This window comes from Vipera berus (assembly GCF_964194415.1).
Source record: "Vipera berus genome assembly, chromosome: 2".
Classification (NCBI taxonomy): Eukaryota; Metazoa; Chordata; class Lepidosauria; order Squamata; family Viperidae; genus Vipera; species Vipera berus.
The window spans coordinates 43356052-43381340 of record NC_138203.1 but is presented as its reverse complement, the minus strand read 5'-3'; the positions used below and the strand labels follow the sequence as shown (position 1 = coordinate 43381340).

Here is a 25289-nt window from a genome sequence, read left to right as displayed (position 1 = left end):
TCCATATAATCCAAAACAACAGACAAATGCTGAAACAAATTAAAAAATGACCTATTCTTTTTCCCCAAAATACTGCTTAAATGTAAACTCTTACTAAAAGTTAAAGTGCCTGTCCTCTTCTGACTGATTTTACTATTCTAAGTTGGGACCTTCTAGCCAGAGCTAATCACTAGAAATAATATATTTAATATATTTTTCAGAAATTAATTCTGAAAAAAATGATGTGTTATCACTATTGTACAGGTAGTCCTTGAGTTACAACCACAGTTGGAACCAGAATTTCAGTTGTAAGAGGCACCCAGGTGACCAGATCCAATTTTACAACTGTTTTTTACAGTGGTCATTAAAAGAATCACACCGTCATAACTCTGAAATATGATTAAGTGAATCATGCAGTCTTACTAGTGCTTAAGGATTTCTCCAAATGACTTTTTTTAACCACAAATTGCTGCAATCAATCATAAATGTGAGCCTATTAACAAGTGGCTGAATCAAGTGACTGGGGGAGACATTTGACAACAGCCAGAAGTGCTTTAAGGGCCATAAAGCACCATTTCTGAGACCACTGTAACTCTGAATAGTCATCAAATCAAGAAATACTAGTAGTTACAATTCAGTATGTGTATGAAGAAATAGTCTATGAAGGAATGGTGGTTAAAAATGAAAGAGCCAAAGAACTCCAAAGTAGTCACTAGGGTGGGTCAAATAAAGTAATTTGAGAGTTAATGAAGGATAAGTATAAAAGGCTTATCCTTTAGATCAGTGGTCCCCAACCCCTGGTCCGTGGACCAGTACCGGGCCACAGCATGTCAGCAACCTGGCTGCACAAACAAGCAAAGCCCAATCCGTGGGATGCAGGCAGCACACAACACCATACCCCCTCCAGTCCAAGGAAAAACCTCTCTCCAAGAAACCGGTCCCTGGTGCCCAAAAGGTTGGGGATCTTTGCTTTAGATTTAAATAGATTCGAGCAAGGTAGAGAATTGCACAAGAAAGTACATATCCAATCCAGAAAAAAGCAGAAGAATCAAGCTGAGTCACTTTTTTTTCTCTCTTCCCCCATTGCCTAAATGAATTCTAGTAGACGATAAGGTGGTCTACTGTGAATCAAATTCAATTCTTATGCATACACCCATGTAGTTTTAATGGGAACAGTATAGAAATTGTTTACCATTACCAGAGTTTTTGTTCTATCTACCCTGGTATTTCTTGGTGATCTTGCATCTGCGGATCAAACAAGTTTCACCTTCCTAAATTTTTACATGATCAGCAATTTACTGTCATTTTTATGGTATTCTAGCAGAATCTGAGACACAAGCAGCAGAGCAGTTCTCCTCCTCTAGGTTCCTTGATAGGAGGAGTTTTGGGGGAAAAATAAAACAACCCACAAGAAAGCCTCTTGTATCACTGAAGCCTCCTCTTCTGCATTTGTTAGGCAAAGCTGCAATAATGTTCGAGGCTGCAAAAGTAGTAAGCATAAGAAAATCTATCAAAACTCCAAATCACTTTCCAGTCTTTCTAAAGTAATTCCTAGGCTTTTGATTTCCTTTAATGCAGGCATGTCAAACTGCCGGCTGGTGGGCTGGATGCGTCACGCCGAAACCGCACCCACCCAATTGCCAGCAATGGGCAAAAAGTCCTGATACATCGCGCGGCATTACATGACATTGCGAGTTTGACATGCCTGCTTTAATGCCTCACTATAATATGAAGATTTTATTATAATCAAAAATCTAACTGACTTAATCTCCTTTGAACTAAATCACTCTTTAAGCTTCACATTGCCATCTTTCAACAGTTATTTTGTACAGAAAATTACTTGACTTGAAGTAATATAAATACTGCTATTATATAATAGAGTATGGAGGATGTAAGTCATAAGCATCCTTTAAGGAAATGAGTTTTTTAAGATTGAAATGTAGAATTAGAAATATGAAATCAGTACTTTAACTCAAAGCCAAAATAATCCTGAAATTTTACCAGCACTCTGGTAAAGATCAGTCAGAAATAAATATCTGTGACCAGCATTTGTGAAAAATGCTTATTTATTTATTTAAACATTATTAATGTACATTTTCTTTCCAAATGCTTGAGATGAAATACATTACAAGTAGATTAAAAAGTTAAAAAATAAGCCTTGAAGATAACAGAAAGATAATAGCATAGATATGCTTATGTATTCACCAATAGTTCAGTCTAGTTTATTTTTAAGGACAAACAAAATAAAATACGTTCTAAAACAAAGTCTTGATTTTTCATCATAAAATATTGTGATGATTACTTACTATTGTCACTGAATAACATGGTAGTAATTCATAATCAGTGTATGGTTCCTCCAGATTCAGAAAGGAATACCAGTTCCTTGATCGTCAACAACAGGAATAACTTTTTAAAAAGCCTTATCCAAGTGAAATTGATTTCAGTAATATTGATTTGCTTTCATAAATCATTTTATATTTCATTTCATTTAATATTGGTAGCAAATTACTTCATTTGATTTAATAGCTAATTACTTTCTAGTTAAAGCCATATAGACATTTTTAAAGATTGCTGAAATTTACAGATATTCCTATATTACTGGCAAAAAGCAGAATAGTACCTTACAGTTGATAACTACCATTAACTGTATAGAAAGACATTGAATGTTATTGGGACAAAGTAAGGTTCTACATTTAAGCAATAAAAACCAAATGTACAGGTATAGTAAAGTAGGTGGTACCTTGCTCAATAGTAGTAACTGTGAGAGGGATCTTGGAGTCCTAGTGGACAATCACTTAAATATGAGCCAGCAGTGTGCTGCAGCTGCCAAAAAAGCCAACACAGTGTTAAGCTGCATTAACAGAGGGATAGAATCAAGATCACGTGAAGTATTAATACCACTTTACAATGCCTTAGTAAGGCCAAACTTGGCATCCAGTTTCGGTCACCACAATGTAATAAAGATGTTGAGACTCTAGAAAGAGCACAGAGAAGAGCAACAGAGATGATTAGGGGACTGGAGGCTAAAACATATAAGGAATGGTTGCTGGAAATAGGTATGTGTAGTTTAATGAAGAGAAGGGCAAGTGTTCCAATATTTCAGGGGCTGCCACAAAGAAGAGGGAGTCAGGCTGTTCTCCAAAGCACCTGAAGGCAGGACAAGAAGCAACGGATGGAAACTAGTCAAGGAGAGAAGCAACCTAGAACTAAGGAGAAACTTCCTGACAGCTAGAACAATTAACCAGTGGAACAACCTGCCTCCAGAAGCGTTGAATGCTCCAACACTGGACGTTTTTAAGAAGAGACTGGACAGCCATTTGTCTGAAATGGTACAGTGTTTCCTGCCTGAGCAGGGGGTTGGACTAGATGACCTCTAAGGTCCCTTCCAACTTTTATTATTGTTGTTGTTAATATTGTATTAATATACAATAATGTGTTATTAATACAATAATATAATATTGTAGTAGTAGTAGTAATAATATAATAATAATAATACATTTTGCATATTTGTTGCAAATAAAATTGTTTTCTTCCTTTATTGCTTAGTACTGGATCATCACAGCTCAGTTGCCTAGGATTTATACAGGATAAAATTACTGTATGTGCAACAAATGATTCTTACCAAATGACCAGAGAACGTATGACCCAGGCAGAAGAAGAGTCTCGTAATCGAAGTACAAAAGTCATAAAACCAGGTGGACCATATGTAGGTATGACTGCATTTTTCTCATTTCTACAATTGCTTAAATTCTAATTAATGTATGATTTAATACCCAATATATTGTAATTTCTGTTACAAGTTGATTTTTTGTCCTTTTCTCTTTGCTCTTTTCAGTAATAGTTTCAGTAGTTTAACATGTTTCTTTTGTAAATCCAATATAAGAAAGCTTTCCAGATCATTCTTCGGTTGTACTATTTGTATGTCTCCTTTATTTATTAAAATATTTTATTACTTTAATTATTACTAATAATTAATACTATTATTTACTTTTTTAAAAAGTAATAATTATTAATAATTATTTACTTATCCAGTCATCAACTGGCTTCATTTGTAAATCCATTGTCTCATCTTTTTCATAAATCCATAACATCTTTTTCAAAGTTACTTTTGTAATCTGCCATTTTTTTTTGAAGTCCAGATCCCCATTCAGATCAGCCTTACTCTGTTTTATCCAAACAAAATCTGTTCTTCTTCTACATTATAGTATAAATTTTGTAAGTAATTTTTGACGATACTATTCCTAAACAGTCTTTAATTTCTTCTATAGTCAAATAGTATTACTTGAATTGTAATTCCAACAAAAACTCTGCCAATTCAAAGCCACTTTCAAATCGCTGTTAGAGGCCACAGTCATCTGGTATTTTCTCTGAAAAACCTGAGTTTGTGATGATGGTTCACTTCTCTCCCATTACATAACTTTGTCTTACTGTTCTTCTGTAATAGGATAAAGTTGAGGTGACAGGTTTTCAGCTCCCACAGTATGAGCTATGCACTCGCTCTATCACTTACTCTCTTCCCTCTCTCTTTGGCATATAAGCAGAAAAACTCACTAAAGAGAAAGTAAGAATATGGATTAGGGAAGGGGACACACTTTTTTCCTGTCTCCCTCGTTATGGCAAATTCCCTGGTGAAATGGGAATTAAAATATGAGGTTTTTTTCACTTATTATTTCAAGACTTGCATTAAGACTTTCAGGGTAGGGTAGTGATTAAATGGCATTCTTTCTTATGATTCTAAGTGTTTTGAGAATAGAAGACAATTGTGGATTGTCTTAAAGAATTTCTAAGAGGTTGTTGTTGTTGTTAGTTGCGAACTCATGTCCGACCCATCGCAACTCCATGGACAATGTTCCTCCAGGCCTTCCAGTCCTCTGCCATCTTCTGGAGTCCATTTAAGCTCATTCTAAGAGATTAGGGAGCAGAAATTTGTGTCTCATTTTTCTTCAGCTAGCCATCTATTAGCTCATGCATTCTTAAATTACTATTTTTGAAGCACTATTGAACTATTAGGAGCCCCATAGGTTTTGGCCAATAAAAATAGCTTTTGATTGCTCCATTTAATTACATGTTGCTGTCACTAAAGAATATAATTTCATAGTTCTGTTTGGTTGCTGGTTAGACATTATAGTGCTTGAAATTATCAGAGATGATTATTTCTGACTTGGGCAATGAGAGTCATGAAGTGAATTTATGATTTATATAAATTAAACATGTAAACTTCATAATTTCTAAATATATTTAAAACTCTATATTTCTGCATTTGAGTTAATTTCTTTTTCAGTTTTGTTGGGAAATAAACTTCAGGTTTTTCTGAGATATAAAGATATTAAAAAAGTTTTGTTTTTATTGCTTGTAGGTAAAAGAGTACAAATTCGAAAAGCACCACAAAGTATTCCAGATGCAGTTCCTGAAAGGAAAAGGTCTACCCCCATCAACCCTGCAAGTACAATACGAAAGACCCATACAAACAACAGTATTTCACAGCGGCCTTATAAGGATAGAATAATTCACTTATTGGCACTGAAGACTTACAAGAAACCAGAACTTCTTGCCCGCTTATTAAAAGATGGCGTTAGTCAAAAAGATAGGAATTCCCTTGCTGCTATTCTTCAGCAGGTGAAATTTTATTTACACTTCTGCTTTCTCCTTTGTTTTATAACTTGTATCTATTATGATGGATTGGTTCAAAAATGGTATTTTGCTGAGATCAAAATGAGCTTGTGGTTTAATTTGGCCATGTTGAAATTCATCCATATAGCACTGAAGATTTGACATTGCAGGCATATTATATCTATATTTTGAACTATCTTGATTCTTTTTTTCTATTTATCCCCTATTCTTCCTTTTTTACTCTGCTATTATTTGTATACCCTAAATTAAACGATAGTGAATGCATTACAATAAGATAAATGGAATACACAAAATTTCATTTTCCAATCTAACTGTCTAGTCTTTCAGTAATGATGTTTCATTTAATTTCTGTCTAAAAGTTGTGGGTTTCTTTTTAAAAACCAAATTCCCCAGGTTATGATCAGAAAAACTCTTTGGTAAAACTTAGAGCCTGAATAACAGGTTTTTTGGAAATCCATATCATATCTATTCTTGAGAATGATTGATGTCTTCCTGAAAAATAACTATAATCTCCAGAGTTATCATTTTTATGTCTCTATATTTCTATTAATATTACTGTGTTTCCCTGAAAGTAAGGCCTACCCTGCAAATAAGCCCTAGCTTGACTTTTGAGGTGGCTCTAATATAAGCCCTACCCCAAAAATAAGATCTAATTTTGGGGTGAGGCACACACCTAAAAATCAAGCAGGGGTGGGGGCGTGGACCTGCCTCACACGCCCCGCACCCAATTACCTGGCAGCCAGGCCTACATTTCTCAGTCACGGGCCTTTCCAGAAGGCCACTGCAGCTGAGAACCGAGCTATGGATTGAATCTATAGCTCGGCACTCAGCTGCATAGGCCTTCCGGAAAGACCTGACTGCAAAATGCAGGCCGGAATGCAGCTTCAGAATGAAGCTGTAACTTCGATCAGAAGAAGTGGACCGGCTAGGTGGGGTTGTCGGTGCCGGAGGTGAGTATAAAAGACCACCCAAAAATAAGACCTGGTGCCTCTTTTGCAGCCCCCCCCCCAAAAAGACCCGGTCTTATTTTCAGGGAAACATGGTAAAATGCCCATCAAATAAAAAAGTAGTAATTTTCCTGGGGTGTTTTTAATTTTTAATTTTGTTCACTGATGTGGGAACAAAAGTATAGGAACAAAAAACCCTTCCTTACTGTGGAGAAAACAGCACTGTTCCAGTCACCCACCAGGCAACAATTCTATATGAAAGGTTTATCAATTGTTGCATAAGTTGTTTATAAAGTCCCAAAACACAGTTTTCACATTCTTGTAATTGAATTTCCACCCTGACAAATCTACTATCTTGATCAGCTATTATTAATAACTGATATCAGTTATCACTTATGATTTTAATTGGGATAGTACAAAAAACTCGATTAGGGTTAGGGTTAGATAAATCTGTGCTTGTACCACCAGGTTCTAAATTATCTTTTTCATTATCTTATACAACTGTGCTTTTTTGTCAAATTTCATATCGATATTCTCAGTCTGCTTTCCTTTTGAGTCTCTTGCAAATCTACTTTAAATTCCTCAAAAAAATCTCTGGTCCTTTGAACAGTATTAATGAAAATCTTTCTTGTTGAAAAGTAAAAGTTATCCCTTCTAATTTTTCCCAATGAAATGGGATAGTTTTCCACTTAAGTGTTTCAATTAAAAAATGCTCTTTTCTTTTTTGTAAAATTTGGATGGGAATTTTATTTAAGATGATTATCTCTTCATTGTCAATTTTAAGTTTTGATATGGAATTCTGTTGAAAACCTCTCATCCTTTTCCTTATAAAGTGTATTAAAATATATCTTGGCACATGTCTTATTGTAGCAAATGAATTGATTTGATACACTTTACTCTTCAAAGTCATTCTTTTGCTAGTCTAAAAGATCTTGACAGCCTGAACCATCTTATTTCTGATATACTTTGGAACCTCTGAAATAGCTCTAAATCTCAGATAGAACTTTTTCTCCCAAACTACAATTAAAGCCGAATTATCCAATCCTCTTTCAAATTTTATATCTCAGATTTCTGATTTATTCCTAGAATTTCTAATCTGTCATTAGTTTGCTTTATTTATCCTGATACTTGTTTCATTTTTTCCATTTTTTTTACAAAATTATCCATGTTGCCCATTTTTTCAAACTTTCTTTCAAATGATTAAAACTTAGTATCCAGTTTAAAGTCATGTGAATCAGGCAATGTAGCTTCTAGTTCCTCAAACATTTAATTAATATAGATTTAACTGGCATTTCCTTTTCTCCTTCAGCGGCTACTCAATGGAGGGTTTTCTGGTTTATCATACTATACATGCTGCCATTCTAAAATGATCAAGCAAATAAAAACAAAATAAAGCCAGGAAAAAATTAAAGTGCAACTTTAATGTTATAATTATCAGCAGTTGCCAGCAGATGTCAGCCAAAGTGTCTAAAACTAAATCAGTCCACAGTGCACAGACTGAGCTAATTATAATATTCCTAATCAAGGCCAATCCAGTCAGAGTAGGACAAGAGGTACTATAGGAAGACAAAGTCCACATAAAAATCATTCATTCATTCATTCAATCATTTATATTTCCTATTTCTATATCATCTATTTCCCTCAGATTATGAATTATAAGTTTAAAACTACAGATTCACCAAAAACATAAAGTTTTATTTTTATAATTAAAGGGAAGCCTGATGTTTTCCCCAATATTTTTTGATATCATTTTGCTTTCCCTGCTTTTTTTGAGAAATTTTAACAAAGGTTAATTTAATACATCTCTAAGATGCAATAGTCCCAAAAAAACACAGAAAAAGAAATACTTATCCACTGAAGAGAAGACTCTGTCCAAGATTACAAATCCAAAAATAATCTAGAAATGTGTGTGCACCTCAAACTTGAACAACATAGTATTCCTCATCCCCAAACCTTTCCACTCGTGGACTGTTTACTGGAACCTCTGTTTTTGCAATTCACTCACAAGGAGCAGCTGTCCAATGATCAAATGGATTAGATTCCAGCTCCCTCCTTGGTCCAGAGGGAGTAAAGAATCCCGACAGTTTGCAGGAAGCACTGAAAGCTGAAGGACTGCCTCCAGGCTATGACAAGCTGAAGTTGTTTAAGCCACCATGCCAGAAATCCAGGCTCACTTAATTCGTAAGGCAGAGTCACCGTTGAGTTGCCTTCTTCTTTAAAATCTAAATCCAGCATTCATGGGAAAGATTTTAGTAATCCTCTCAGGTTAGGTAATTTTCCAGAAGTGTGACCCTGCAGTAGATCCACGATTAATAGAATGGCTTCTTTCTATTATTCTATTAGTACTGGTTTTCTATTGAAAAACATATTAAAACTATAGTAGTGGATTTTATGCTTCTTTTTGTTTAGAAATCTATGTTGTTGATGAACATGGTTTTAATAATTTACCAATTAAATATTTAATTATGGACCATAATAACCATAAAATTAATTTATTAAAGTTCAAGATATTAAGTGTAATATTTTCAGATACTTCATCTTGCAGTTAATTTTAAGCGTTTGTATTTGTATCTCTAATCTATAGGTAGCCAATCTGAATCCAAAGGACAACTCTTACACTTTGAAAGAATATGTTTATAAGGAAGTTCAAAAAGATTGGCCTGGATATAATGAAATAGATAGACAGTCACTGGAATTAATACTTTCTCGGTAAGTTCAAGCCCTTTCACATCCTGTGTAGACATCCAGAAAAATTAAATTACAATCTTGATTTAGTTTAGGGCATTTTGATTTTCTTCAAAATACTGAATGTGGATAATCTTTACAGAAAACTACATTCATCTCAGAATGCCACCAGCACCAGTAACTTGGGATCTCCTTTGAGTACTGTCAAAGAGGTTGCATCTGCTTCCCCTTCTCAGGTATTTTCCTTGTCAATTTAATTCTATATCGTGTAATAAATAACACGTGACAAAAGTTGATGGGTGGAGGAAGGAAACATTTGGAGAAGATATATGCATGAGTGATGGAGACTTTATCTGAACTTAAGATCTTTTGTGTACAGTCCTGTTGCTTATATAGGTTGGATTGAAAGACCTGCTGCTAGTTAATATAGGCAGCACTACAGAAGAAGCACAAATAGTTTGGCTGCAAGAAGGATATGTTATATTTTCAAAGTATTAATATTTACATCTGTAAATCAATTTCAGTAGATACTGACAGTTAACAATAGCATTTCTCTTTTTGATATAATGATGAAAATTATTGGTTTTGTAGCAGTACATGCTGAAGGAAACCTATTAATTCATCAAAATTAGTGCAATAGAAATAATACTAAGTTCCTTTAAATGTTAATTTTAAAAAGTAAAATGAAATTGCCAATAGATATTTCGTATCTTAGAAGAACTGAATAAAATTTGCAAATATATTACTCCTGCTGAGGCTATAGCAATATTTCATAAGATTTCAAGTGTCACAACAAACGTCATTTGCCAGATTTGGTAATCCCATAAGAATTTAACACATAGATAAGCATCCTTACCACAACATCTCTGAAGTATTCTTGCAGATGAATTTGGGCTATCAGTTTATATCCTGAGCTTGAGGATACAAATCCTTCCAAGATGGCATTAATATAATACATTTAAAAAGAAAGAAAAAAGTAGTCAGGATCCTTTCCAAAGGCTGATGGTTATGAGAATATAATAGGGAGAAATGAACCTACGCAAGAAACATACCATATTTCAGAAGGATTATGGTAGTTTATTCCTTGTTCCATCTCTGTATTGTATACTTTTGTTTTTGACTAATTCTATGAAAATGAAGTGCCTCATAAAAGTCCCTAAGCAAGATACATGGCAAATTTCTGAAGGACAGATTCAGAGACTTTGGAATTTGGATAATAAAACTTCTTGATGCTTCTTTTATGCTATGACCATAAACCCACAGAAAATTCTTAAAACAGCTTTGGTAATGGATATGAAACTAGTAATTGAAAGAAAAATGAACTTTAACATCCATTTATTTCCAAACAAGAACCCACTCCTCAGGTCCTACATCAAACCTCTTCTAAAATTCTTGCCTTTAGAAAGAGAAAACTAGCAGAAAGCACTGGAACTGTTGTGCTATGTGTTAATTCAATTTACTTTCCCAAAACACTATCATTGCAGATCCTTTCATAAAAAAAAACCCCACCACCAATTAGGAATTAGAGATATCAATCACAAATTATATTTGATATTTTTGCTATATGAGGAACCTGGATTGAAATTCATTTCTACAGTTAGAGTGTGTTTCTTCAATCACGAATGAAACCCAGGGAGGCTTCAGACTCTGTTTTGAAAAAAAAACCCTACCCTTTAATCTTTAAGTCCAGTTAGTATATAATTTGGCTAAATGTCATGTTCACCACTACATACTGTACATGTGGTAAAAACTGTTTTAAGCACAGTACTGTTTCAGTTGGAATAGAAATTGTATAATTACAGTTACAAATGAGATTAATTAGTGTAGCAAAATCCCCAGTTTCCATTACTTTCCAAATAGATTTTTGTTTGATTTTTGGAATGTTTTATTTGATACAGTATTTATTAAATTTATATGTTGCCCATCTCACCAAAGGCTAGACTTTGTATTATATATTTCACTTTTTTCTTTAAAACTGATTTATTTAGAGATGCAGTCCAAAGCTCTTTTCATCCTATATGTGGAGCGTTAGGACATATCCCATTACCTTCAGAGTTAGGAACATGTTTTGCAACTTAGCTATTGCCACATCAGTGTTGCATCAAATGATAGCTGGCTCTCACGGCATTTCATTTTTTATGTCAACATGAGAGCCACAACATGAAGTGTGTGTGCATGTCTGCTTCTGATTTGTCTACAAATATTAAAAATCTTATTTCCTAAGTTGTATTATACTATAACGATCCTTTGTACAAAGAATAATTTTAATTTAAAAAGCACAGTACTACTTTTCTTTTTATTTGAAACCTTTCTTAACAACGAACAAGGTATACTCAGTACTTCCACATGAGTTATGGATGTATACTGGAAATTTAAATGTAATGTTCGTAAAACTTTTTCTATATCAGCTGTTTTATGAAGGAGCATCCCGGCATATAACAGAAAGGCATATAAGAGTGGAGGGATTTGTCTCTTTGGTTTGCTGGTTTCACTGTCTTGCGCCTCCCCTGAAAAATAGGACTGAATTCTGGAGTATAAAGCTGTTGGAAGCTTCTGCATTATCCTGAAATAATCCCTGTGCCTACTGATCTAAGGCCAACCAGTTTACTTAAGTTGCCATGTGCTTGCCATTGGTTTTTTTTTAAGGTTAGCAATCCCACAACAAAGTATCTTGAAGTAGCATCAAGTTGCTTCTGAATTAATAAATAGCACACAGCCAGATGTGTATCCTTATCTTCTTGGGCACAGAGTCAATCTTTGTTTTTAAAATAAGATCAGCTTCACAGTCAAGCATGATGACTTTATACATGGCGTGAAGAAGGACTGAGATTTGATGCTGCATATCAAGAAGATGGCTTGGGCCAGCTTTGTTATATGAATATGATTAAGGCAAGCACCTGTATTGTAATTCCAAAAATTCAGCCCACAGGAAAAATAATAGAAACGTTATTTATTCATTCATTACATCAGGGACCACTAGTGATTTCCAGTTAATATCCCAGTTTAGCAATCAACTATAAATGTCTAACTAATATTCTTCCTAGTTATTCTTCATTTTTATCATTCTTTTTATTCCTCACCAGGGTAAAACAACCTAGTAATTGCAGGGTCTACAATTTAAATTGAATTTTTAATGAAGAGAAAACTAACCATACATATGACATTTTATTGCAGAAACGGCTTTTGGATTCTGACTTTATTGATCCGTTAATGAGTAAAAAACCAAGGATATCTCATCTTACCAATAGAGTTCAACCAACATTAAGTAGCCATTTGCCTACTTCTGGTGAAAAAAATGCTGAAACTTCTCAACCACCACCACCTGCTGCAGCACCAGCTGCTCCACCATTTGTTTCAACTTGTCTCACTGTTTCAAATCCTCCCCAGACTGCAAGTTCTAACTCCAATTCCCCAAGCACTCCCGAAGGTCGGGGTACCCAAGACCTGCCTGTTGACACCTTAAGCCAGAATGGCAATATTTATGAGGACCAGCATCAAAAATACACTTCCAGGACTCCACTGGAAATCCCAGCACCTTCTGAAAATCTGTCAGTGTGCCCAAAGTCTACAGATGAAAAACATTCATTACTGTACAAAAAGTCCAAAAAGAAATCGAAGAAGCATAAGGAGAAGGACCAAATAAAAGACCATAACACTGGGAAGGAAGATGAGAAAATGAGAGACTGTGAAAGCCAAGAAATTACCAAATTGAAGAATTCCAGTCAGAAAATGAGTGAAGGTATATTGTTTTTGCATCTCACTTTGAACTGTGAGGGAGCTAAGCCAGATTATTACATTAGCATTGCTATGTGAGAGCATTTTGCCAATATCTGTATACAGGAAAGACTAGAGATAGGTTGTTGATACCTCTGATCCCACTTGATTCCAGAATGTAACCATTTCTATTGCCGGGGTGGTGGTAGTGGTATCACTCATGTTGCAGTAATGACATAGGAATCTAATGTGTACTTCCTGAATTTGAAAGGCTAATTAGAACAAATTCCTGTGCAAATTTACATGAATAAAAATGTCAAATGTTATCTCTTTTTTCCAGTTAATTATAAAATGCTGTTTAAAATCATTTAATCTTAATTATTTTAAGTGGTTGCATTAGATCAGCGGCTCTCAACCTTTTCTATACCCCACACCTCTAGAACGCTTCTGATATATTCTCGCACCCCTTACAAAAGTTCAAAATAATTATGCATATACATTATAATTTTGAAACTTCTAAACCCAAGTTTTTTCACCCCCCTAGAATATCGTCTCACACCCCCAGAGTCACCCCCGGTTGGGAACCCCTGCATTAGATTATTTAACTAGTAAAGTAACCACTATAAATAATGGAATGATTTATAACCATCTTTTGAATTTAAATGTTCCATTCTATAAACAAATCACGTTTATTTTGTATTTAATAAGAAAGAATAGGAATAATTTTTAATATAATTTTTATTGAAGAAATTTTTAACAAGATCAAAACAATACAAGTATTAGGGGGGGAAACAAAGAAAATAAGAACAGTGAAGAAAAAAATAGAAAAAGTCAGAAAAAATAGAAAGATTATAAAGAAGCAGCTTCCAAACATTTTAATAATGATTATAAGTGTATTTATATTTTACCCCTCTCCCTAAGGCTACATCATAATTTCTTTCTTTAAATAGACTACCCTTTCTAATTTTTAAACCCATAAATTGTAAGTTCATTTTTCTCTTTTTTTCAGCAAAAAGTCCATAAGGGTTTCCAGTCACAGATAAATGTAGTTGTTGATCTTTCTCTAATAAAATAAGTTAATTTTGCCATATCTACTAACTCTGTTATCTTCACCAACCATTCTTCCATTGTGGATATTTAAGATTGTTTCAATGTTTGCTCATATAATTGTCTCGCCACAGTAATCGTACATAAAAGTAATTTTCCATGGCTCCTTTTCTAATTGATTATCCATTAATTCCTGCAAGAAAATTTCTGGTTTAAGTTGAATGCTAACCTTTTTAACAATATATGTATTTAAAACCAGAAATTTCTGATTTTTTTACACGTCCACCATGCATCATAAAATGACCCCTCATGTTGTCCACATTTTCAACATAAATTTGAAGTGCCTTTATGCGTTCTAGACATTTTTTCTGAATGATAGATCATTTTATAAATGGTCTATAATACATCATTTTATTTAAAAATGTATTTTAAGTTACACCATAATGTAAATTTCAATCTTTTTACCCACATATTTTCCACTGTTCCATCACTAAATAATATCCAAAGTTCTTAGCCCATTTTATCATGTAGTCTTTAACTTGTTCTTCTGTTTCAAATTTCAATAAAAGTTTATACATTTTAGCAGTTTCACATTGATCAGTTTTAAATTTGGTCTTCTGCTGCTCACTTCTAAATGTCTTATTATTTACCTTAACTCTTAACTACACACAAAAAAACCCATTAAAAACTAAATCTCTGTGCAGTCAATTGCTCTCCAAACCTCAAATCATGCATTTGTAATTCTAAGTTTCTCTTATTTCTCAGCAAAGGAGAGGAATACTATTACCAGTAAAAATATCTCCTATGCAGTAGTTTACAAGTTTAGTTTAGTTTTGGTGCTTATCTAAAAATAAACATTCACCAGAACCATGCTTCTTCCCAAGAAAACATGGGAGGGGGTTTGGAATCAGAACACAAAATAAGCCCCTTGTCCCTTCCAACTTTACTATTATGATATGATTAAGTCTATTACAACTCCTAATCAGAGAAGAGGCCTCGAGGCAGGCTTGATTTGGGTTCTTTAGATATTTATGTGTAACCTAGCAAAATCCAAATTGTAAACTGATTTCTCTAATGTAAACTGATGCATCTTAAAGGTAAAAGTTTGTCCTCACTAACTTGTATTGCTATGGCATTGCTATAACTGCATTTAAAGCATAGTTTAAAATTGCTTCTAATCATTTCTAATAAGCCTTTGGTCAAATAAATATGTAATGATACACATTATAATAATTAGGGTGAGTATGGGTTATATTCTAGAAACGCACATGCATGCACTCATGGTGGAAAAAGATCAATCTGGAAAGATCCAAGTATAAGATTCAGCCGTGAGTCATTAAGGGGTGATTTTGATGAGTCATTCTCTTCCAGCCTAATTTACTTCACAGGATTGTTATAATGGGTGAAATTGGGGGGAGGAATACTATATATGCCCTTCCCACTTCATGAAGGAAAAGTGAGATATAAAATAAAATTAATAAACAGGTGATAAATTAATAGCTGGAACCAACCCTGCATTCCATTTGGTTGATTTCTTAGCACAGGGTTCCCCAACCCCCGGGCTGTGGCCCACTACCAGGCCTGAAGCTGTTTGGAACTGGGCCGCAGAAGTGGCAGGCACATGTGCACACATGCATCCCCATTTGCACAAGCAGTGGGTGTGCATGCCCACCCCTTGCACAAATGGAGATGCAAGCATGCGCTTGCCTGCCACTCACACGGAACTATCCCCTCTCCACTCCCCGTCGGGCCACAAAGCTGGAAAGGTTGGGGGACTCTGTCTTAGCAAATAAAATTGATCTCAAGATAGAACTTAAATACAGCATTCTACTGATAATTGTAAACACCATCTTTCTGCTTTTTCAGAAAGATCCAATGGGTAGAAAACAATAGGTAGAGAACAAAGGTAGTAGCTGCTTACTTATTGAACACCAACAACTTCTAGTGACTAAAATATTTTTTTAAAAACAAACTTCTTACATTAAGTGCAAAGTTATAATAAGAAATCGGTACAAATTTATAACTGAATTGATATAATAGGTCTTTTATTAACTGGAGCTCTTGATATGGTTGTCTTAGATAGGTTGTGGATACTTTGATAGTCTTGTTTAATAACACAAAATAATACTCCAAACTATCGAAGATAGCTACATACACTTTAAAAGAAAAATATACAGATATCCCTTATATAATTGGTGTTTTCTTCTTCCAGTATTTAGCATTTCATGATATTGCAGCAAAATTGAAAGTGTTGACACATCTCATTTATACAAAAACTTGTTTGGAACCCAGACCATTATTTTAACCCTGCCACTTTAAAGATTACTGTAATGGATCCACCTTATGCTATGCATTCTCATTTCTGTAAATTACTTATTTTGTGGTAAATTACATGACAATCTAGCATGAACATAATTTTATGTTATTGGATGAAGGAGAAAAATCCATGAAAAGCAAGACACTAAGCATTCCACTCCTTTTTATTGCAGTTCTGCTGGACGTTTGGGTAAAAATTCCAACATATGTCAAATTTTTGAATAGCTGGGGAGATGCTGCAACTTATGAGAGGCTTGTCTAGTAGGTTGGGATATTGTATGCAGGCTGAAACTGTTTCTACATTTGCATTTTTGCCCCTGGCTATTTAAAATTTTGCCATACATCTTGTGGTATAAATAGATTAGTAGGAAAAGCTGCTCTTAATTCTTGCTTAAAGCTAATCTGTAAAAAGGAGTAGTGTCATAATCAAGTTTGAACATTATCAAAGTTTGAAACTTCTATTTTTATAGGTGTTAAAGAGACACGCACTGCCGCTACAGAACCTCTTTCAACAAGTGAACTACCAGACTTCTTTGTGTAAGTGACTAATCTTGGAGAATGGGGTGGGGCAGTAAAAAACATGTTTTTGCAGCATTGCCTAGAGTGATGAACATTTAAAATGTAAGAATTACCAGGGTTTTTATTTCACACCTGCATAAAAATGTTGCACAATTATGCAATTTATGGTATATAGAAAAGCTTCTTAGTATACATGCCACCTATCACAAATAGTATTCCAGAGTGAAGTGCTTGCTTTTGTTACCACTGGCTTTTACAAAATAACTATTCGCTAAAGCGTTTGGACAGCTTGCCAAGCAAAACAAGTTGGCTTCTGATGCTACCGGTATCACCTTGACGATAGTACAGAATTCGGTCATTTTTCCTCCCAATTTGTGTCCAGATATTTGTAGTAAATTACTTTTCCCTATACAGAAGGAGCTTTCAAAAAGGAAAACTGAATAAAACGTTTGCCAAAAAAAAAAAGGAATGTCATTTTAGATAACGTTTATTGTCTTTTTTTACTGTGGGCACAGTGGCACGCATTAAAAATGAAATTTAGTTGCTTGCTCTCAAAGTGTATACATTTTCTGCTCTTCCCCAGTGATTTGTCTTTTTAAATAGCTTGAGTTGGCAGGCTGGCATAACTTTCCTAGTAATTTTAATGTGCACTTGTCTGGCTCAGCAGTGGTTATGCTACTCTACAGGACCCTTATCCCTAAAATGATAGTGCTTGTATATATCTAGCATATCAGCTACAAGTGGAACTGAGCCCTGTTTCTGCACCACCACCACCACCACTTGGGAAAATTTATCTTGCATTTATATAACATTTTAAAGCTTGCATAATTCTAATAATGATAACATTAATAGCATTGATGGAAGAGATAAATCACTGGAAGTTTGCTTTTAACCAATACCGACAGACTGTTGCATGTTGCTTTTTTGTTTCTTACTATCAGAAAGTTTTTCATCCTTACAACATTAGGCAAGGAAAGTATATTTTCTGAAAATAGACGTAGAACAATGTTTTTGTTTGTCGGCATTTCTAAATGGGTTGACTAATTCATGTGGCATTTCATAAAGATTGAAGGTTCTTATATCAACAGATTTACTACAAAAAAAAATAGATGAAATGGACAGAAACAAAGGAAACACTAAACAGGAACACTATTTGTTAAGACTTCACTCAGGTTTAGAGTAAGTCATTAGAACTAGAAGACTGTTACTCGGAAAAAATCAGCTTTTAGGAGGGCTTTTAAGAAACACACATATCTTTATAGTTTTATGTTTGTCAGTTTGAAATACAAGAAACAGAAGTGGCTGGCCCCATTTTAAAAAATCTGTAATCGTTTAAAGACAGCAGTGCAGCAAGTGCTGAAAAGTATTGGCTGCATTATTGGAGCTGAGGGCTTCCATATAAAGGAAGTCTTGAGTGTTCTGATACAGTTGGATAATTATTTCCTTTTTAAAAAATATATTTTATTAATTTTTTATAATAACAATCTTGGTGCTTTGTGAACAGTGTGTTGTCTGGGTTCATGTATTTAAAACAATCAATGATAATTAATTTCTACAACTAATATGTTGGTAATATATTTCTTGATCCTCTCTTCTCCCTGTAATATTCTCCTTTTGTCTACATTAAACATAATTCTTAATATTTTCAGTACAAACCAAGTTGAATATAAGCATTTTTAGTATTTATGCATATAAACATATAACATGTTTTAATCGGCTAATTTCCACTGTATATATAAAAGTCATCTTATTAAATCATTATATGTCCTGCTTTCAAGATTCTTATTGAAGCTTAGTTTTCCCTCAGTATTCAAACCACTCTTTATCAGTCATAGTTTTCTCAAAATTCATTACCTTTAAATATCCAAACTTTTCATTTAAATAGACCCTCTCAATGCTTTAACATTTCATATATTCTAAAAATATTATACTACTTATATATCTTATTCCTCTTACTATAGGGCCCCTTTACAAGCTTTATCTATTCTTTTGGCTATATTCCAACAATATTTAATCCTATAATCAGTGCTTTTTTGTCATAAAACTCACCGGAACAGAGTTCCGGCACCTTTTTTTTTTTTTGACAGATTTTCTAAGTTTTAAAAGTAACTTTTGAAAATTTGATGTTTGGTCCACATGGACTTGAATCACCCTGTCGAGAGTAGCAGGTCAGTGGAAAAATCATTAAAACAGTGCATGCGGGCTGCTTGTGTGTCACGTCCAATGCATGCATACTTCATCTGGCTGCTCGGCTTGGGGCATTGCTTGGCTTGTGATTGGTCATGTGGTCACGTGCTGAGTGCTTACTGTGGGTGACCATTATGTTTTGTTACACAACTGATGTGTGTGGGTGTGTGTACAGTGATTGACTACATGCAAAAGGTAAATAAAAGATTAACAAGATGTGAGTTCTGGCACCTTTTTTTTCTTCCAAAAAAAGCACTGCCTATAATATACCATCTAATAATCTTGTGTGTGTGTGTCTGTGTGTGTGTTTGTGTGTGTGTGTGAGAGAGAGAGAGAGAAGTGTTTGTTAAGTATTTAGAATACCTTGCTAGGCCCCAAACATGGGACAAATCTTATTTCCTGTTTCAGCCTAACCCAAGGCCATCCACAGGCAGTAGTCACAGCAGTGACAGCTCATATTTGTGTAATTTTCTTTTTGGATTGCTAACAAAGAATTAATTAATTATCAGTCTCCCTTTAATTCTTTGTTAGCAATCCAAAAAATTTACATATATATATATAGAGAGAGAGAGGGAGAGGGGGGGTATAGATATAGATAGATACAGATATAGATACATATAGATATAGATGCATATATATATATATTAACCACATTCAAACAAATGCTTAGTCATATAATATTCCATTTGATAAGTTGAATCACATCTCTTGACTCCAACTTTGATCTTCTTCTTTTGCCAAGTCGCTTTCCAGATCAGTAAGTTTGCTTCTTAAGGATCTTTTCCAGAAAATTAGGTATAAAATAGAAGAGAGAAGGATCAAATTCCTCACCCAGTTTCAAGCATGCTGTTCACTGTTGTGCTGGTTAGTCCCTTTGGACTTCGGCTGCAAGTAGCTTGGGCTGGCCAGCGAGGTGTGGCCAGCATTTCTCCTGTTGGGTTAGAAGGTGTTCCCCAAACCGAACAAAACGACCACCATCGTTCCAGAGTCGTCGGGGCACCTTTCTTTGTTCACCGCCTTTCTGGGGTGACTTAGACCCATTTAGGGTCCCCTGGCAGGGCGAAACTAGCCGTGGTGTATGGCGCGAGACCGGAAGTTCTGGATAATTAGTTTCTTTGCTTTAAATAAGTTGGGCTTTTTATTAACTTTGTTGACCTAATGAGAATTGTTTTTTAGAAATTAAATGATTCAGTTATATTAATTCTAGAAAATATAAAATTTGATCATACATTCCCAGAGAGATTAAAGAATTAACTCTCTTTAAATGTTCTTGGAAACTTATTTGAATCATCTTAACTGTTACCTTTATTAGGTGGCATTGTATGAAGAATGAACTATATCTAAAGAATGAACTATATCTAAAGTATAGAAAATAAAATTTAGTTAATAACAATTATGCAATGAGTGTTATGGATTAAGGAATATAGATGTATTAGATAATGATTTGAAGCATTACTGCAATATCTAGGAGATGGAAATATTATAAAAACATTGTTTTTTATTTGCAACAGCAAATACATAGCAATTGTCTCATATGAGCAACGTCAAAGTTACAAGGATGATTTTAATGCAGAATATGATGAGTACAGAACCCTACATGCAAGGATGGAGAGTGTAACTAGGAGATTTATGAAACTAGATGCACAGCGTAAACTACTCTCTCCAGGATCTAAGGAATATCAGGTAAAGGTTGCCTTTTCAACTGTTAAAACTCTCTTCATGAAAGTCTACATTGTGACTAAGATAATAATGCTGGATTACACAAATGTCCAGAAGTCGAGTTATTTTTGCTTTTTTTAAAAGAATCCATGGAGTGGCTGAATGAACAAAAGAATGAATGAATGAACAATTCCTACAAAGAAACCTTCATAAAAAATATTTATTGAAGAATATTTAATTATTAGTGATTCCTACTATGTAGACTTGATTTATTTATTGTAATGTTGTAATTTTGCTTTCTTTTCTTTAAGACTCCTGCAAAAGTGGTATAATTAGATTGCATTGCTTGCTTGCTTGCTTGCTTATTATTATATTTCTGACAAGACTTTTAGTCAAAATATTGAATTACACTGCATACTTAGTTAGTTCAAAGAAACTGTTAATAATTAAAAGTTATAAAATTGTATTGATTCAATTCCAAAAAATGCTTTGGTGCACACAGGGCTGTGAATATAGCACCCATCTACATACTATATACTGTATTTAAGCAACCACATCCTTTCCCAGGATCATGTGATAGCTGTAAAATCCCAGGAAAAAAATTGGATGTACACCTTTATGAAATTAAATTTAAAGTGCTACAGATTTATCTGAACTCTATAGCCATTGAATTATTCTTGTTTCAAACTTCTAGATCCTTCATGAGGAAGTCTTACAAGAATATCGGAAGATTAAACAGGTTGGTGTAATTGCTATTAAAAATGATACACCGTGTGGATTTTTAAGTTAGCGTTGTTATAGTCTAATTTGTATACCTGTATAAGTTCCATTTTTCTTTGATCTGATTTAAATCTACTTTTAAAAATATAAAAAATGTCCTGGAAAGTATTTAGCTGGTAATGTATTTAAAGTAGCAGCTAGAAAAGCTTAGTCAGACTGAGAAGCAAGCTTAGTGTAACAGAAGCCATTTTATCATTTCAGTAAAGGGGATGGCTTAATGTTATGTTGTTTCTTAATCTGGGTAAAATTTTTGTGTTGTTTATATTTGTGGGAAATACAAAGACGCGTAGACAAAACCATACAGCAGCTTCTAGGCGCGTCATTGCAGTGCTGTTTCTGTAAATTGTTGCTGAGTTTCAATAGAGATTATTTGGATGGAGGGTATAAAAAACAAAGAGGAGGTTGAACTAGTGAAACTTTCACATTGCTAGTATATTTTAGGGTTTGTATATTCTCTGGAAAAGGAGTTGTGGAACAATAATGAACAAATTTTTCATTCTATTTCTTGCATTACTAGGGCTATGACTTTCCACTATATACATATATACAGTACACTCATTAAGGCTCTATGTTGATTGCAAACTGTTCTTGCCTAATTCCCCCAATTTACTTCATTATATGCACATTTATTTTCAGAATGTTTCTACCAAGCTGAGTATTTTCAGAAGGTTAGGGTACAAGTATATTTTTAGTAAAATAATTTTTTATTAATCTGAAATTAAAAATAAATGAGTTTGAATGGAGCATTTTAGAAATGAGGTTTTAATAATATACTTGGCCATATGTCCCTTTCTGATAAATGATTTAAACTTAAAGGAAGCCTTTAAATTTAAAGGAACACTTTAAATACACTTGATATTGCCATCATTTTCTTAGTCCTGGGTACAGTATTGGTCAGGACCGAAGAAAGATATAGTTGCCATAGAAACTTTTAAAGAACAAAATTGTGTGAAGCTAACTTAAATATTTGTTAATATCTGAAGGTAACCACAACATTAGAGGAAAAGGGGCTGAGAATGAGACCAATGAAATTGCATAAATCTAGTTGTCCCAACTCAGAAATTTCAGTTGGGACATATATGTATACGTTGTGGAAACAGATAAAGAAAGTGAGAAAAATAGGAAAACCTCCCCAATTTTATGCAAGTGACCACAAGCAGATCTTTGATACAAGGAATATAAATCTAACAAAGTGACTCCTGCTAAGATATATTTCTAAACAAAATTTTGGTTTCTGTGGGAAGACTCCAGAAATAGAGTCTAAATCACATGCTAAGTTAAAGAATATAATTTAAGCTTGTTAAACCCTTTTTTCTCCAACGGTATTTGGAAACACTCAACTTTTTTTTATCATGCTTCATGTTTTTCAAACTTTACATAATATATTTCTGAATAAATTCATATTTATTGTACCTCCCCATGAATGCACATAGCAATATGGAAGTAGTAATGTTTTCACCCATAGATTTAGCCTATACTTTTGTACCAGTCAGCATTAACACAGTGAATCATTTTTTCAGAAATTCAAAACAAAAATATTTCTGGAAAGATGCAGTTCTATCCATAGATATATTAAATCAGATAAATCATAAGTATAAAACCATTAAAACCTCTCCTCGATGAAATTTGACTGTATATACACTACATATCCTTTTCTTTAAAGTAAATTTCAGAAAATGCTATTTTTTACTATTTTGAAATTAATGAATTTATCTTACTTCTGTATTTGTTGTGTGATGTATGAAATATAGTAATGATATTTTTAGCTGCTTTGGGAGTGTTTATTAAAAATAAAGTTATGTAATTTGTTTAAAAGAATGATGTTTTCTCAAAAATTTACTTTATTTTTATTTGCTGTTACAGTCTAGTCCCAACTACCATGAAGAAAAGTACAGATGCGAATATCTTCATAACAAGTTGGCTCATATCAAAAGACGTATAGGTGAATTTGACCAACAACAAGCAGGGTCCTGGCACTAGGGCTCTGGACCAGAAGATGTGAATAAACTAAAGATTATTTATTTAAAATTCCATACAGCTTATTCTAAAGATTTAAAAATAAGTGAACATTCTCTAAGGCAGCAGGAGCATTAGCAGTCTGAATTTGTTGTTTTGTTGATGGGGAGGATGTTGCTTCTCTGCATAGTTGAAGCTGCTTTTTTCTGGTCCCCTTTTCCTTAACTCTTACTTGTTTATCCATGGAAATCATTTTACCATTGGGTAATGGGGATCCAGGCTCTATAGTTCTGAGATTGTACACATTTTTCAAATGAAAAAAGTTGAAGTTAAAAAAAAAAGCTTTTCAATAACTACAGGTCTATTTTCTGAATTGTTTTCTTCTGAATGCGAAACTATTTGCCTTAAGTGGTACAGAGTTTTAAAATTTGCACAAAATAAAACAAAAAAGATATGTTGTTCGGGGAAGGTTAAAAGGTGGTATATAACTTTTATATATATCTATATATATATATATACACCTATCAACAAGAAACACTTATTCCTGTGATTTCAACCCCCACTACAGTGGTTGCCTTATGGTGTTTTCTTATGTACCTGAAATATACTTACTTAATTAATTTTACCATAAGTACATTGCTTCCCTCTGTGTAGGCATTCTGTGGCCTACTGTGTGTGTGTGTGAGTGTGTGTGTGTGTGTGTGTGTGTGTGAGAGAGAGAGAGAGAGAGAGAGAGAGAATGGTATGCATACACAATATGGGGGCAGGAATGGTACATAGGCCAAATGTTCAGGTTGATGTAACTAACAAGTGTTAGTACAGGACAAATTTGTCAGCTTTCTTACCAGAGATGAATTGATGCTCTAAAAATAATTCTATAGTTTGGAACAAAATTATAAAATTAAACATGTAGGTGACCTATTTATATACTGCTATAAAAGTATTTTTTGAAGAGAAATATGCAATGAAGCTATTGCCTACATGAAATGTATATTTAAAGATTTTTTTCCTGAGGATCAGGAATATAACAAAGATGTATTTAACTACAAAATACTGTGATCATCAAACAGCACAAACTTTCATTTCATGGTGTTAATTGGTTTAATTTAATTAAACCATAATTTTATCATGTGGGAACATAAGTTATTTGGTCAAAACGTAGACTTATATTTGTCTTTTCTGTCTTAATATATTTCTTTCAAAGTGCTGCCAATTGAAAAGGGAAGCATTATGTTTACAAATCTAATTTTTTTTAATGTTTGCCAAAAATTTTGGTAGTATCTTTAATAAACTTGTCTTCAGCATCAATTCTGTTGTCATGTATTGCTTGCTAGAATATAACTTACAGGAGAATTTGAGTTAGTGTATTATTTAATCTTACAAGGCAGCACAATTCTGTTGTTAGTTGCAAAGTCGTGTCCGACCCATTGCGACCCCATGGACAACGTTCCTCCAGACCTTCCTGTCCTCTACCATCTTCTGGAGTCCATTTAGGCTCGTGCCTACTGCTTCAATGACTCCAACCAGCCACCTCATTCTCTGTTGTCCCCTTCTAGCCACCATGTTTTCCCCAAAATAAGCCCTAGCTTGATTTTTGGGGGTAGGTCTAATATAAGCCCTACCCCAAAAATAAGCCCTAGTTAAGGCCAACATACACTGGATCATGGAGAAAGCTAGGGAGTTCCAGAAAAATATCTATTTCTGCTTCATTGACTATGCTAAAGCATTTGATTGTGTGGATCACAACAAACTGTGGCAGGTTCTTAAAGAGATGAGAGTACCAGACCTTCTTATTTGTCTCTTCAGAAATCTATATGCGGGTCAAGAAGCAACAGTGAGAACTGAACACGGAACCACTGATTGGTTCAA

At 34.0% G+C, this 25289-nt stretch overlaps 1 protein-coding gene across 1 annotated transcript in view; it reads left to right on the top strand.

The window, feature by feature from the left end:
* Positions 1-24728, top strand: part of ELL2 (elongation factor for RNA polymerase II 2) — a 41451-nt gene extending 16723 nt beyond the window's left edge. Inside the window, exons 4-12 of the mRNA XM_081320257.1 lie at positions 3526-3689; positions 5336-5595; positions 9142-9266; positions 9385-9478; positions 12417-12981; positions 16790-16856; positions 20537-20708; positions 21379-21423; positions 23328-24728. Coding sequence (XP_081176383.1) covers positions 3526-3689; positions 5336-5595; positions 9142-9266; positions 9385-9478; positions 12417-12981; positions 16790-16856; positions 20537-20708; positions 21379-21423; positions 23328-23444 — 1609 coding nt within the window. The 3' untranslated portion in view covers positions 23445-24728. The remainder of the gene's footprint in view (positions 1-3525; positions 3690-5335; positions 5596-9141; positions 9267-9384; positions 9479-12416; positions 12982-16789; positions 16857-20536; positions 20709-21378; positions 21424-23327) is intronic.
* The last annotated feature ends 561 nt before the right edge of the window (positions 24729-25289 follow it).